The sequence below is a fragment of the Choloepus didactylus genome, chromosome 15 (genome assembly GCF_015220235.1).
Source record: "Choloepus didactylus isolate mChoDid1 chromosome 15, mChoDid1.pri, whole genome shotgun sequence".
Classification (NCBI taxonomy): Eukaryota; Metazoa; Chordata; class Mammalia; order Pilosa; family Megalonychidae; genus Choloepus; species Choloepus didactylus.
In genome coordinates, this window is record NC_051321.1 from 47,343,741 (window position 1) to 47,360,675 (window position 16,935).

Below are 16,935 nucleotides of genomic sequence, written 5' to 3' on the forward strand. Positions count from 1 at the left end.
TATTCTACATCAAAGGTATCATATTGAAAGTATGAGTGCTATGAATCTAACTTTAATGACAAAGGGACAAACTTTTTGTATCTATGATAAATAAATGGAGCAATTAAAACAGTGGAAAAGGAAGAATAAGATTAACATTTATCTTATTCAGAATTCATTTATATTGGCTTCAGGAAAAGGGTCCACACAGAATTCTCTGTAGAGGAGAGTATGTTAGGTTATATAAAAAGGAACATTTTTGCATCTCAACTTTGTCATAATCCAGAAGCATTACTTACAAAAGCACTCTTCTTTTAACACTCCTTTGGAACATGTATTTTCACATGTATTTCACCTATCAAAATATCATGCCTATGTTCATAAAAGCATGGATTGTAAAAGTAGAAATTTTAAAAAAATAGATTATTTTCTAATATTCAATTAAAATTCTTGGAGAAGAAGAAAGAAAGGAAGGAATGAAGGAAAAGATTTTACACCAATCTGAATTTGGAAAAGGATAGATTCTCTTGGAGACACTTTGGTGAAAAAGGCAGGACTTGGGAACTGAAAACTTAAAGTAGTATTCCAGTAAGAAGAGAAACTGCTAAGTTAATCTTTTCCAAATGGTGAAACTTCTCTTTCTGTTGTCTTGTATGAAAACAGTCACCACAGTACTCTAGGGAAATCCTTGGTTATTCGTTACCCATCACTGATGAGAAACATCATTGATGTGAAAATAACTCTAAGTCAATAGGCATTGGCATTTGAGACTCACATGTTATAACCAGGGCATACATACCCAGAATCAATATGTAATACAAACATCATGTATTGGGAAGAAAATCTGTTTGATAGTAGGATTAAAGGCCAAATCAGCCCAAAACATTTTAAGTCCTTTAATAAAGGAATCTTTCTATCTCTTGACCACAGCAAGAGTAATATTCCTCACCCAATTTTCATGTTTTGGGTTCTCAGCTGTCAAAACCTCATCCCTGGCACCCAGATATTGTTGATGTTCAGATTATTACTCTTGGGTCCTTGGCCATAACTGCCATTCCTGGGGAGTTTACGTAAGTTCTTTTTATTTCTTAGTTTAAAATGTGTTTATTGTATGTGTCTTTCAGTTAGAATCACTTTGTATCAGTGACAGATAATTGTATACTGGTCCCTTTGAATCCTACTATACTATATTTGACAACAGTGACAATTCTTCTTACCCTTTTTTGTTGGGTCCACTGAACAATACCTTTTTCTCCTTCTGTGAACAATACATTTCTCTACTTCTTTACTGGTGGTGTATCTCAAGGCATCCTTGAAGCAAACATGAACATTTGAAAACTTATCATTCCAAATTAAAATGATGCTGTGAATTACTATATCAGTAGGAAGACTTGAAGTAACAGCAAAATAAAGGTACTTGAAACAATCAGTTTAGGCATTAAAAACATGGAGTGATGTTTTAAACCTGCTCCTTATGCAGTCCTTCCTAGCTCAGTAAATGGCTATTTTATATACTTCAGCTGCTCTAGTCCTAAATCTTGAGATGTCCCTGAATCCTGTCCTTTTCTCTTTTCCCTCATTCAATCCATCAACAAGTTCTGCATGTTCTTATCAACACTATCACTTCCCCCCGGTCTAAGCCATTATTATTTCTCAGCTAGATTATTGCAAAAACTTCCTATCTGGTCTCCTTGCTTTCTCCCTTACCCATCTGTAGTCTTTGCTCAACACAGAAGCCAGAGTAATATCTTTAAAACATAAGTTAGATAATGTCACCTCTCTGCTAAGAGTCCTAGCATAGCTTTCCATCTCAGTCCAGGTAAATCCTCAGACCCTTGCAATATCCTATGAGGTCCCATTTGATCTGGCTGTCAGCAATCTCTGATCTTATTTCTTACCATTCTCTCCTTTGCCCACCTCTGCTTCAGCCACCTTGGCTCATTGCAGTTCTCAGTCTTCCCAAGCATGCTCCTGTCTCAGAGTCTTTAGCCTTTCTGCCTGGAGCATTTTCTCTCCGGTTATCCCCATGGCTGGCTCTCATATTCCTCCCATTTATTGATCAAATCTTTTTTTTTTTTTTTTTTTGGTCAGTCCTGAGCATACTACGTAGAATAGCCTTCACCCACCACAATCATCACCACTTTCACTGTCTCAACCACCACTACCACTGTCCCCATACAGCCACTACCATTTCCTATCTCCTTATACTGCTTTATTATTTTCAATAGCACGCACCATCCTCTTACTTTTTTATTTTCTTAATGGCTATCTCCTCTCAACAGAATGTAAGCTCCACATTGAATCCTTACCAACTAGAAGTAGGCATGGTATGTAGTAGGTGCTCAGTGTTTGATTGAAGGATTAAAGGAATGAGTGAAATGTTAAGTTCCTTGCCTTAGTTCTTACAACATAGAATACAACCTATAGGTATTTTGTTGACTCAATGAATGGCAAGTGATTGTGCTCTTCTGCCAATGATATTTATTGATTCTTCTCTCCTTTGGTTAGTTTAGTTGACTGTTTCCAGTTTAGTATTTGTTCTAAAACTTGTTTGGAAGACAGGAAGGTCAGGAAAAAAAAGTTCAACCTTTGCTTTCCTATATAGTTTACTGTTGTATGATGAGCCAGGGTAACTTTTAGACTTTCACTACAGGTCTTTCTGTATATTTGGAACACATTCTGAATAGGAAAACACTTAGGTAATTCTGTTTTCTTGACTCAGGACCATGTCTGGACGAAGACTACGTGAGGCCGTTCAAGCAGTAAGCTAAAAATGAAATATCTAAATTCTGAATTCCTAAATGCTTTCGTATTTGGTGAAGAGGAAAAAATTCCCTATCTTTATGAGCTGGTATCTTTTAAAATAATCTTTCCTGAAGTCAACTAGCATTTCATACTTCTTTGAAAATAACAGTTAAATGTGAATATGAAATACTGGTGATATAGGGCCAAACTTTAAAAAAATAAGGAAATTGTGGTCATGTTGAAAATATTTTATAGTATTTGTGTATTGATAATTTAACAACTAATAATGGTTTTATAGATTAAATAGTAAATAACCCCAAAATACCTTAATATCTTAAAGTCATGTCAACAATCTAAATAAAATACATCACATGTTGGAATTCTGTATTTTATCTTCACTTATGATTTTCTTTATATCCAGGAAGTATTGAAAAGTGTTTCAAATGACAAAATCAACAAATGTCTTATTACTTGAAGCTGGAAATAACCCTCTGGTCAGAAAATTAATAAAAACATCTGTGTTTTAGTAATCAGAAGATGTTCTTCTGCAAATGCAATCATTCAGATGTTCCTAGATCTTTTGACTTGCCTTAGTGCAAAGTTACGGCTGTACCTTTTCATCAAGGATTGTTTGATACCTCAGCATTGTCAGTAGTTTTTATCCTTAGGAAGAATTTTGCTAAGAGAACCCTCTTACATGACGATTCACACCTATGATTGTGTGTTAAGGATAACTGGAATGAGCATATACTATAAGATGAAGAGTAATTTATAGGTCTCTGCCTTTCCTCCGTAGGAATTTGCATCTTATGGGATGCAGAATATGACTGTTGTTATTTCGGGTCTATGCAATGTTTATACACATTACATTACCACCTATGAAGAATACCAGGTAAAGCAAAGAGTTCTCATCATTTAAATAAATTATACCCTGATCAAGGCTGTTGTGTCAAATGCAGGTTTTCTTTCTAGACTTCCCAAATCATGTTTCTGAGAGACGATTTTGCCTTAGGGCAGATAAAAGAATGATAGATTAGTGGTTGTATTTGAGAGTTCTAGGTTCACCATTTCCAAGTTCAGGTCAAAATTCTAGTTTCATTGACTTCCACTTTACCTGATATCCACTACTTTCTCAGGGGCACTGGTAATAAGCCTGGGATGTGGCGTGCAATGTTCCTAACCCTCTCTATAATGTATCTGGTGTCTTAACCCTCAGTAGAACCTGGGAAAACTCCCATTGATAGCTATTCTTTATTGAATGCATTGGCTGAACACCTTGCATACACGATCATAAGAAATCCTCACATAAATAATACTCACAGTAATAATTGGGTATTGTTATCTGCATCATATAGATTAAGAAACAGAGTCTCAGAGAGTTTAGGGAGACTGGTGGCTGTAATGTATCTTTGTTTATAATAAGTAGAGAAAGTAGCCCAAATACATTTTAACAATAGAAATTAAAATAATTCAGAGTTCCTAATTAATAATTTCTAATACACTATAGCTGCTGGGTTATCTTGGCAGTTCATAGAGAGGTATACAATCAACCTGTTGATAAATCTTCAGAGATATCAGCAGTGAAATCTGCCCTGCTGCTCTCTGTTGGCTTTACTGAAGGCACCTGCCTACTAGGAAAGCCTGTTGACTAGGAGTTAACTGGAGTAAACATGGATAGGAAAAATTACATCTATTCCCCCCTAATCTCTATGTTCTATTTAGCATTTCATTCGATGTATGAATTAAAACAAAAAACCACAGTAGCATTAGCAGTACCGCTGACTTTATCACCAGTAGGAACTAAAGATGTTTTCATATCATAGACAGATATTGCAGATCTGGAAATATTTTACTCTCATTGCTTTCTGAAATCATAGTAGTTATTAGATCGACTCCTAGATCTTATTTTAAAATGTGATAAAAAGGCACATATATTAACTACAGTCACAAAATTGGTTTCATATATTTGACAAGTTAATTTCAATCTAAATGGTTTCCTTTGTCAGTCACATTATTTTATCTTATGCATTTAGAAACATTATTCTCAACTGAGAATGTTGAAAATGTTAGGAACAAGGTTAGGAACCCCTACCAGATTGTCTCCCAGCCCAAGGACGGGCTCCTGTGAGGATTACTGTTCACTCATTCATTCATCCACCCATTCACTCAACAAGTTTGTGTTGTGACATACTATGTTAGCTACTGACTGGGGGGATAATCATGAATAAAAATCTGCCCCTGCTCTCAAGACTGTTAGAAGTTAATGGTGTAGTAGAAAGACACAGACTAAAGCAGATGATCTCATTTCTGTGAAACACATGCACGATGAAAACATAGGATGCACAGTGAAACACATTTGCTCTATGAAAACAAAGGTAAAGAGCACCAATCTAGACTGAGGACACCCTACTTGAGGACAGGAACTGGTAGGTTTTGGGGAAGATGGGTTATCTGTCTGAGTTCTTTAGAATGAAAGGTGCTAACTAAAGTTTAGTCAGGCAAATAAAAGTTAGGAAGATGTTCCATATAGAGGGAACTACATGTGCAAATTTAGCACATTTAAGGGACTATAATTAGTCATAGAGTAATAATGTCACAGAGTAAATATGGTGACTGTGATGGTAAAATGGGACCGGCTCTGTAGTGGGAGGCAGTGGTTATTAAGTTTCAGAGATTTTTACTCATTAAGGAAGGTTTTGGGGAACTGCAGTAGGATTCAAAGAAAGATTATGCTCTCATCAAATTTGTAATTTAGAATGGTCACTAGTTGGCAGTGTGAAAAATTAATTGTAAGGGCAAGTCTAGAGGCAGAGAACTGATTAAGATGCTGTAGTTGTGATTTGAGTGAGAGAAATGAGTTTGCACTAAAGTAAAAGCAGTAGAGGCTGAGGAAAATGGAAGAATTTAAGATATTTTAAGGGAGTAGAATGAAAAAACCTTGTGGATTTATAGGATGTAGGATGAGGCAGAGAGGGGAGCTTAAGATGGCTGCCAGATGATTTCTTGCTTGGGATTCTGGGAGGACGGCATTCACTGAGGTAAAGAAGGCTGCAGAGAAAGTTGGTATGCCTGGAGTGATGAGCTCCATTTTAGGTCTGATAATTTGTGGTTCCTGTGGAACAATGAAAGGCCTGGGGTTCATGTGATAGGAGATGTACTTGGCTTTAGTTCACAGCTGTGGTGGGCTAAATGTCCTTGTACCACAAACACCTCATTTATCCAGGAGTTACTAAGATACTTCTTCCCTTGGTTTTTCTCTTGCTGTGGGCCCTGGGGGAGAAACATTTATTTTGAGATTTGCATATGTTTTACAACTACTGACAGTGGATATAAGGTCAGGAGCAATTCCCCTGTTTCACTTAAATGGAGTAAAAGCCCAAATGGCATAAACCAAGAGAGCCCACTGCCTTTAGCATGTAGTTGATGGGGGTCATTCACTTTGGCTGGTAAATAGAAATGCCTGCTTTCCTTTCTGATAATTAATCTTGAGTTACGCCAGTTTTGAATTGTGTGTGATCTTCAAGCATCGTCCCTCACCTAAGATGTGACACTTCTATAAATAGACTGTGATGCACAGAACCTGTACACAGTTCTCTCCTTCCTCTCCTGCAGGTTCAGCGGTACGAGGCAGCATCTACTATTTACGGACCACATACTCTGTCTGCTTACATCCAGCTCTTCAGAGGCCTTGCTAAGGCCATTGCTACGGTAACCAAATATTGTATGTCTGTGGGTCTCAGGAGTGTGGGGACGAGGAGAGAAGCAAAAGGAGAATGTTAACTTTGAGTGTTCAGTTTCTTTCAAAATCTTTATGGTTTAAAAAATATTATAGCTACAATATATCTTTTAGAAATGAAACTGATAGAATTCAGATTCAATTATTAACCTTTGGTGGTGGCAGTTTTATTTTCCTTATGTATTTCTCATATTACCCTCACAATCGTCATGGTAGTTAAGGAAGTATCGTTTCTCCCATTTTGCAGATGGGCAAATAGGCTCACGGATGATAAGTGACCAGGCTGATTATAACGGGAGCTGAACTAGAATTCTCTAATCCAATCATTTTGCCAGCTGACGTGAACATCAATTCTAAGATACTCACTTTCCACATTACAACATCTAAGAAATTGAGATGCATCTTCTAATCAGCAGAATCTTGAAATTTTAATTAGTAGCACGTTTTTAGTTTCTGGTGGTTCAAAAAATAATAATAGTTGTTATAATCAATGGAATCTTAGATTTGATGAAACATAGTAGAACCTTGGATGTCATTTTCTCTATATACCTAAAATATATTCACCTATACAAGTTACTTTATTTAAAAGAATGTCACTTGTGCAAATCTTCCCTTTTGGATATAGCTATTTATGAAGCTGTATTGTGATGTCCAAAGATTAGTCAACAAGCAGGCTAAAGAATGTAAAATCATAAGCTGACTCTTTTATAATGCCAACAGCCCCAGTAAAGGTTGTGGAACAATTCTGGCACAGTAAAGACAAAAAAGTCCTTTAAAGAAAGTGGATATTCTAAAATGAAACAAATGAAATTATTTCTGTAGGTCAAGCAACAGTTGAATATGGGCAATTTCATATACTTTAATTAGTTGGTGATTGTTTTTGAAATTTCAGTACAATGTATTTATTTGGGATATATTTTAATTACCTAATTATCATTTTATCATAACATTCTTCTCAATTTTAAATCTGATACTTTTTCCCTCAAAGTAGAACTGTATTTTTCATGATGAAAGTTATACCCACTTGTAGAATATTCAGACTATCCAGAAAAATACAAACCCATAACCCATTCCTAGAGATAAGTGCTATTTAACTTCATTGTAGTCATAGGGCTATAGTTCTTGCCATGGATATTTAATGATGAGAAATGCAATTCATTCTAAGAAATTTAGTTTCACAGTCGACTTAGTGGTTATACCTCTTAAAACTTGAGGAAATCATTAGTCCAAGCATATTTTCTCCTTTGCGAAATGGGAATGATACTACATACCTACCTCAGATAGTTGTAAAAATTAAATATATAATGTGGGGATTATAGCATATTAAAACCATATGAAAGGCTATTTCAGATTTGAGATGATCACTTTGATAACACTATTAAAGGTGGTAAATTTTGTGGAAAGCATAGAATAAAATTCTCATGATGTAGACTGATTTTAAATTTTAAATTAAAAATATATTTATTATATTCCTTCATTAGCAGAGAGAAAGATTCAGGAAACAGACTTGGTACTGACTCTGGGTGAGAGAGGCTCAACACTTCTTAAAAATTAAAAGAATAATGACAGTGTCATGTTATGAAGGTTTATTCATGTTAGACACCATTAAAAAAATGCGAGACTCAGAATTTAGACTTGATGAGATTGCTCCTGGCCTTATGCTCCATCACTGGATTATATTGCCTATGGGAATGAAGTGTTGCCTATGACCAAAACTTCCCTCTGATGACAAAGGTTTAAATTGTGGAAGTCTAGGTTTATATTTCAGCAAGTTCCCCTTACATTTTGTTAAAGATTGTTAGCTTTTGGAGTGTGTGGGGGTGAAGGCATATCTAGGGGAGGGGCCCGGAGAAAGGGCCTTAGATTCGACACTGCGCATCCTTTACGCAAATACTTTCTGTTCCAGGGCACAGTAGCCAACCTGAGCAGAGGTCCAGAGCCTCCATATTTCAAACAATTGATGTCCCCATTAATTTTTAATATTGTGGATAAAGCCCCAACAGGAAAAACTTTTGGAGATGTACTGCAGCCTGTGAATCCTCAATACAGTGTGGTAAGACTTAAAAAGAGACCATGGAATCCTTCAGAAGCCTGTTTTTGGGGGTAGGGAATCTTGTTAAATGTCGCCACCTGCCTTGAATCAAGCCATATTTAGACCTTCTGTTAGCAACGGTAGTTTTGACAATTGTTCTTATCTCTGCAGAGGCTCTGCAAAAATAGTAGGGATAATGGGAAAATATTCATTTTTCAGGTGGTAATTATGTAAAATTGAGTTTCTAAAATCCAAATTATGGAAATGTTCAACTGCAACTGAGAGAAGTTGTCTCTTAAATTAAGGATAGGAAGAACAATGAGATGAAACAGGATATGTACCACTTCTATTTTTATATTGATCTAGTGATCTTGTGCCCTGCAACCTTGCTAAATCATTTATTAGTTCTAGTAGGTATTTTTTTATTTTTAAATGTATTCCTTAGGAATTTCTACTTGTAGAATCATGTCCTATATGTCAATTTTACTGATTCTTCTCTGTATTCCTTTTCTGGATGCCTTCATTTATTTGTTTCTTTATTGCACTGGCTGGAATCTCTAACAATGTTGAATAGAAGTAGTGAGACTGCACATCTTGCCTGGTTTCTGACCTTAGGAGGAAAATATTTAGTGTTTCACCATTAAGTGTGATGTCTTCTTCAGTTTTTTTTTTTTTTTGTTGTTGTTGTTATAGATGCTCTTTATCAGATTGAGAAAGTTTCCTTCTATTCCTAGTTTGTTGAGATTAAAAAAAAAAACCTTATGAGAAATGGTGTTGAATTTTTTTCAAATGCTTTTCTGTCTACTAAGGTCATCATGTAGTTTTTGTCTTTTAATCTGTGAATATAGTGTACCGCATTAATTGATTTTTCAGGTGGTAAGTCAACTTTTCAGTAAATTTGGAAAATTTTGCCATTCTTTATTCAGCTATTTTTTTAGTGTATTTCCTTCTTTCTCCTCTCCTTTGGGAACCCCAATTACCCATATGTTAGGCAGCTTGAAGTTGTCCCACATCTCACTGCTGCTCTGTTCATTTTCTTCAGTCTTATTTTCTCTTTATTTTAAATTTTGTATAGTTTCTATTGCTATGTCTTCAGATTCAGTAATCTTGTCTTCTGCAATGCCTAATTTGATAATTCTATCCAGTGTATTTTCTTCTCAGACATTTTAGTTCTCATCTTTAGGTACTTGAATTGTTTTTTTAAATATCTTCCATGTCTATAATTAGCATGTTCATTAATTTTTTTAGCTTCTTGAACATATCACTACAGTCACAAGAACTCTTTTAGTGTCCTTGTTTGCTAACTCTGTGCCATTTATGATTCTGTTTTTGTTGATTGAGTTTTTCCTTATTCCTGGTAATATTTTTCTGCTTGTTTCTATGCTTTGTATGACTGATTATTTTTTATTAGATGCCAGACATTGTGAATTTTACCTTGTTAGGTGCTGGATGTTTTTCTATTCCTATAAATGTTTTTGAGCTTTGTTCTTTGATGTGATTATTTACTTGGAAATAGTTTTATGCTTTTGATTCTTACTTTTAAACTTTTTAGACTGCTGGTGGGAACAGGATATTTTTACATCTGTGTTTGAGTTTGAGGATTGTTCCCTCTAATTATTTCAAGTGGTTCTTTTCCAGGCTTCAGGTAGCTTGCTCATATGCATGCAGAGTTGAGGGGACCCCTCTGCAAATTTCTGGGATCCTCTCTTTGTGAAGCTCTTTTCTCTTTGGTACTTATCTCTCTCTGGTCCTATATCCTGTTATCTTAAGTCTCTTTGACCACCATGGATGCCCATATAGTCTCATATCCTCAACTTATGGAGACCTCCAGGTTTTGCCCAAGTTCCACCTCCTTGTACCCATGGCCTGTAAACTCTCTAAAGGCATTAAGCTGGGGCAGTTGCAGAACTGACTGGTTTGTTTTCCACCTCTCATGGACCACTGTTGTTTGATACCCACTGTCTTAAAAACCATTGTTTTCTATGTATTTTGTCCAGCATTTTAGTTGGTTCAGGTACTCCATCTTGTATAAGTATAAGTTGCCCGTGGAAATTTTTTACTTCTCTTAATTGATTCAGTCTATCCCCTGTGTGTTTGTGTGTGCGCGTGGCGGGTGCAGGTGGGGTGGGGTGGGGTCTGCTGGGGAGAAAATACCAAGGACTGAAGAACCCCTTTTAATGTACTGTCATTAATATGACCATAGATCTAGATCTTCACCTATATATGTCTTCCACAAGCAAATTCATTGGCCAAAAGTTCTTGTGTGTATTGTTTCAAGGCTAATTTCTCTAATTTTCTTAGAAGATAACTCACTTGCTTAAATAGAATAGAATCCATACAGACATCAAGAATCCTAGAACATGTAATAAATAATATCTTATATATGAGTACAGGAATAAAACCATTCCATTAGACTTCATAAAATTAGTTTTCTTTTTCCAGGGAGAAGTTGTTGAAGTTATATTTGTAGGTGCTAACCCAAAGAATTCAGCAGAAAACCAGGTATGCATCAATGATTCTTTTAAAAAAAAATTAAATCGCTTTTTGGCCTTTCATTCACTTGAATATCCCTGTAGTGATTAAAAACATAAAGATAAAATGTGGCACCATTTTTTTTCCCTCTTATTTTGTAGGTGTGGGAAGAGTTTTAGTGTGTAGAGCTAAGGTAGAATTGAGTCTGGAAGAAAAGCACACATGAAACATTCAACCGGCTCTATGTATGACCATATATAGCACAATGCATAGAAAACTGCAGTTTCTTCAGAAAGTATTAATTTGAACAGTCTCATTTATGTATTCAAATATGAAACTATTACTTTTGGTAGAATAATCAAAGGTCCAAGTGAGTGGAGTGTGTCTCTTGGTCCTCTCTACCTCCTCTGCACTGTGGCCTCTGGTCCTACCTCTGCTGGCTGGACTGACCACAGATCCCGGGGGGACACCGCTGGCTCGAAGCCCTGGCCCTTGTGCTTTACTTTCACCCACCTTGGCTACTTCCCTATTTACTATTGGCACTATTAGAGCATTTAATTAGTTAGTCTTAGAAAATGACACAAGAAAGACATATCCGTTGTCAAAACAAACAATATACAAGGGCATCAAGTAGAATGTGAATATACCCCTCTCTCCACAAAGCTGCTCTCCAGGGTAATCACTGCTAATGTTTTGTTACGTATTTCAGACTTTTGTTTTTGCCATATATGTATGTATGCAGTTATATTTATATATAGTATACATGAGGAGCATATATGTATTAATGTCTACTAATAAAAGGAAGTAATTTTACTCATCTGTATCTTCTTAGAATGTTCTTGTAACTACAAACAGGCAATATGTGAACATATTCTACTTGTAAAAATTCAAATAATGAGGAATTATATAGAGGAAAAAGTGAGTGGGCATATGAAAGTGATTTCAAGGTCAGATTTTTTACTGTGGCTGAGGATGCATTCACTCTATCCATAAGTCATTCTTCCCAGGCCCCACAGTCATTAATAATCAAAAGTACCTCTCTTCCAATTTCTGTTCATTAAAATGTCATTATTGCTGTAATAGCAGCCGTGGCAATATGACGTCAAATATGACATTGGGGGAAAATGTTCTGTTTCTTGGATAGTCAATGTGTACCTGTTTCAAATAATTTCTCTAGGAAGTCAAGTTATTCAAGATGCTATTTGAATGTCTATAACATTATTTTTTCTGAAGATATCAAAGTGTTATATCAAAACTGCTGGTTTGGTTATCATGTGATATACTTGGGTTGGAAAAATACTATGGTCATTATTGATATGGAAAAGCAGGAGGGCAAAAAAGGTTAAAGCACTTTACTGAGAATACAATTAATTTCTAAGAATGCTCTGAAACTTGGCATAAAACAATTTCTAGTACCCTTTATTAGCAGTAATTATCGCTTCATTGTTGTCATCACCATTTATCAAATGCTTACCATCTATAGATTCTAGGCTGAGTGCTTTATGGAAAGTATCACATGAATCTAATATAATCTTCACTACTATCAAATGAGTTAGGTTTTATTACCCCTATTTTACAGATGTGTAAACTGAGGCCTAGAGAGGTAAAGTAACTTGATTAACTAACTATGCATCTGGAAGAGATTAAGGTAGGGAGATGGGGAGAGCAGAGCCACAGCTGCCTTGAGCTGTACTCCTGTCTCTACTCCAGTATTCATTAGGTTCCGCCCTATCTCCTATTCCATAAGGTCTCCCCAATGTCACTCTGCCCTCAAAGGGCAGAAACAAAGCTTTCTTTACAAGTCACTATTGTTATAAAAACTTCCCTATTGAATATAATCCATCAGTTGAATAAATACAGAAGACTTTTAAATGACCCTGTGGCCCAGCTTTAAATAAGTGATCTACTCAACAAAGCTTTATTTGAGCATCTGTAAATGACAGGTGGTGGTGAATAAGGGTGAATCTGTGAATGACAGAGGCCACAGTGCAGAGGAGGTAGAGAGGTAGAGAGGACCCTTTGAGGGGCGCACAGTCTGAATGATTTTGAGGGTCCAGGTGTGACCATATGATTGTAAAAACCTTGTGGCTCACACTCCCTTTATCCAGTGTATGAGACAGATGAGTAGAAAAATGGGGACAAAAAGGTAAATGAATGATGGGGGGATGGGAGGATGGGATGTTTTGGGTATCCTTTTTTACTTTTCTTTTTATTCCTATTTTTATTATTTTTTTTTGGAGCAATGAAAATGTTCAAAAACTGATTATGATGATGAATGTACAACTATATGATGATGCTGTGAACAATTGATTATACACTTTTGCTGCTTGTATGATATGTGACTAGATCTAAATAAAATTGCAGGAAAAAATAATAGCTTAATATAAAAAAGATTTTGAGGGAGATAGGAGATTTATGGCCTTTGTAACTTTTTATTCATAATATTCAAATCTGACTTTATTTGAGGCTGAAATCTAGGCCTAGAACAAATTGCTCTATTACGGCATTTTTTCAATGGGGAAATAAAATCCTCTTATGATGTGAACTCTAGGAGCAAAATATAGGGACTGCCTTGAACACCCCGGGACAAGGATGATTTATTCATCTTTCTCAATTCTTCTTTCACTTGGGGGAGGTATGTAACTAATTATGTACTTCATTTACCTGGAGTTGGAAGGGTGAGGAAACTCTCCCATTTCTTCTTCTAAATCTTGATGTGACTAGCAAGAGTCTTGGGAAATAGACCAATAAAGGTGTCATGAAGAGTCATTTTAAAAATCTTCAGTTCAATTCTCAGTCTCTTACCTGCCCTAATTTCCACAATTTTCTATCAGCTTGAAAATTATGCTCCATTCAAATTTCTAAAACATCTCATGGTTTTTAGTAGTCTGGACAAATTAATATTCTGAAGACATTTCATGGAATTTTAAGAGGAATACCTAAGAACTGGTGCAAGTTTGATGCAATTCTAAACAAGCTATCAGTAAGTGAGAATTTGGTCAACAAGTAGAGTATTTACAGACAGCTTCCTTCTTGTGACTGCAGTGCCTGATCAATTATATTAATTGTATTTCAGACCCATGACACCTTCCTCACTGTGGAGAAATATGAAAACACTTCAGCTGCATGGCAGATAGTGCATAATGATGCCTCCTGGGAAACTCGGTGAGCATGTCTATTGAATATTTTGTCTTTCAAGTCTTGAAAACTGTTGGGTAGTAATGCAGGGGAAGACAAATGGGAAGGCTGACTCAATACATGGTATTAATGATATTAAATTCACAAAGAATCTTCTAGCCATATTTGGTTGATTTATTAGACTTCCTTTTGATTTTGCTTTTCCACCAAACAATGTGCCTGGTGCTTCTGTAAGATTAGGTGTTAATGAGGTTATGACATTCACTCTCATAGACACCTGTTACTTCTTTTCTCCATGACCACAGACATGATCCCTAAAATCTGGCTAGCCTTCTTGCAGATTGGTTGAAAGGGGTGCTCAGTGAGGGTGTTGAGATGGCTTTGTTGAGCCTGACATTTCTGCTGGGAAAATAAGTGATCGTACACCTGACATGTGTTCCATGTTTGTATGTGTCCGGCAATTACTCATTTGAGTTCCTGAAACACAAGGGGCTTGAGTGTTTAGCTCTTACTGACTCAAGCAGGGAGAGAATATGCTCATTGAGTTTCCTAAGAGAGACATATCTCAGTGCCTTTTTTTACTACTTTCCTGAGCTGAATAGATATTTAGAAAATTTGACAATGTTTCTGAAATAAGAAAATATTTTTGTTCCCAAGTCTATGAAATTCATTCCATGGGACAGTGGGTAAAAATTTTGGTAATTTGTGCCTAATTCAGATTGCATCAAGCTAAATGATCATTTGTATGTTGGTTTAGTTCATGTGGTAAATCAAAAATAGGAATTTGTCCATGCTGTGGCCTATTTAATAGCCATATATAAATATGGGCTTACTTTTTTCTCTGATGTTTAGGACTCTATGGTATAGGTGGTTTTTTAACAAGTAATACATATTTATTATAAAAAATGGGTTATACAGATAATAAAAATAAATGATTTGTTTTCCAAAAGCTAAAAACCAGAATAGCCATCAACCTTGAGGATGTTATATGTAGACATCTGCCTTGTTCATCAGCAGCAATATCATCAAATATTTATTGAAGGCACGGGGCCTATCACTGAGAAACTTAGCATATTGGACACACCCTCTGTGCTCAAAGAGTTTACTGTCTTCCTAGCCAAGGACATCAGTCAGGCAGCTCATGGTGTCCCACAGTAACAAGAGGAGTATCTGAGCTCCTTGCTGTGATCTGATCTGGTCTATCTGTTTCTTTCGTCTTGACCACTCCTCTACAGTTCATTAAGTCCTAATCCTGCTTTCTTCTTCTTGGCCACACCAAGTTTGTTACTGCTTCAGTCACTTTGCATCTGTTTCCTTCTTAGAATGTTCTTCATCCAGGTTGGGGTGGGCTCTTTTGTACTATTCAAACCTCAGTTCAAATCCCCTCTTTAGAGAGACGTCTGTCTTATTTTTTTTCATTGCATTTACCACTTTTTAAAATAATTTATCAGTTTACTTGTTTATTACCTTTCTTCTCACTCCCACCCCAACAGAACATGTGCTTCATGAAACTTTCAACCATGTCTATCTTGTTCACTACTATATCCTCAATACCTCTAGAATAGAGTCTGGCACATTCACTCATTAAATATATTTTTGAAAAATGAATCTAGATGTGAAAAGAAGTGTCAGTTGAGGCAGTTACTATAGGGCTAAAAGGATGCTATTTCTGTTCTAAAGCAGGTGGCATCCTGTGTTCTGAGTATCAGGTAAGCCTTCCTGGGATGGATACAGTTTAGGTACTTAGAAAGGGTGAACAAATAAAGATATTTCTACAAACAGCCTTCTTTAAAGTTGCTCTTTGAGTAAGAAGGGATTTATGTCTGTTTTGTTCATTGCTATACCCCAGTATCTAAACCAGTGCCTTGTTCATAGTAGGTACTCTATGACTATTCATTGAAAGAATGACTATTTAATCACACATATGTAAGAGTAAACTTGGGATTTGTTTTGTTTGTTTCCACCAACAGATTTTATTGGCACAAGGGATCAGTGGGTCAGAGCAATGCAACGATAGAATGGCATATTCCAGCCACTGCCCAGCCTGGAATCTACAGAATAAGATACTTTGGACACAATCGGAAGCAGGATTTGTTCAAGCCTGCAGTCATACTTTCATTTGAGGGCACCTCCTCCCCTTTTACAATTGCAGCTACTTAGAAGTTGGCAAATCATTTAAAGAGCAGCTTTACTCTGTATAATTTATATGACTGATTTAACATGACATGAATGTAAACCACCAGATTGACTTCTATAATCATCCCTGTTTTTGAACAGATTACAACTAATGGGACAGGTGTGTACATGTGTGCATGTCTGTATGAGATGTCTGTTTCCCATTTATCTTGCTCCAACAGCTATACTCCTGTACTCTGGGTCAGGTACTTAGAGTCTAAAGCATGATTTCCCTTGGGGCTATTGTGGCTGTTTAAAGGGACAGTTCCCTTCAAAATGAAACCTCTGAAATGCTAGTAAGAGTAGATGAAGACATGTGAATGTTTCACCTATTTATTTATAGAATTATTGAAAGTTATCACTGAAAAGTTTGTAGAAATCATCTAGTTTCACTTTACAGATAAGAAAATAGAGGTTTTGCAGATTTAAGATTAGCCTAAGAACACAGAACCTTCCCCCCAATCACATTTCAAAGTCTTAGGTAAACTTTAACCATAAATGTATGAACTCAATGAGAGAAACAGAAAATTAACATGCCAGTTTATTTACATTCAAATGAGCATAGCCTTCCAAGACAGTCACCCTGGATTAATATGCCTAGTCCAGTTTTCTTGTTATTGATGCTCAATCATTTCTGAAATTGCCTTCAGAGCCTACT

The 16,935-nt window shown here is 36.1% G+C and overlaps 1 protein-coding gene across 1 annotated transcript in view; it reads left to right on the plus strand.

Annotated features, from left to right (window-relative positions):
- ASAH2 (N-acylsphingosine amidohydrolase 2) overlaps positions 1-16,299 on the plus strand; it is a 97,525-nt gene extending 81,226 nt beyond the window's left edge. Inside the window, exons 14-21 of the mRNA XM_037804987.1 lie at positions 955-1,049; positions 2,702-2,741; positions 3,521-3,616; positions 6,337-6,432; positions 8,367-8,513; positions 10,935-10,994; positions 14,041-14,129; positions 16,073-16,299. Of these exons, the coding sequence (XP_037660915.1) occupies positions 955-1,049; positions 2,702-2,741; positions 3,521-3,616; positions 6,337-6,432; positions 8,367-8,513; positions 10,935-10,994; positions 14,041-14,129; positions 16,073-16,262 (813 nt within the window). The 3' untranslated portion in view covers positions 16,263-16,299. The remainder of the gene's footprint in view (positions 1-954; positions 1,050-2,701; positions 2,742-3,520; positions 3,617-6,336; positions 6,433-8,366; positions 8,514-10,934; positions 10,995-14,040; positions 14,130-16,072) is intronic.
- The last annotated feature ends 636 nt before the right edge of the window (positions 16,300-16,935 follow it).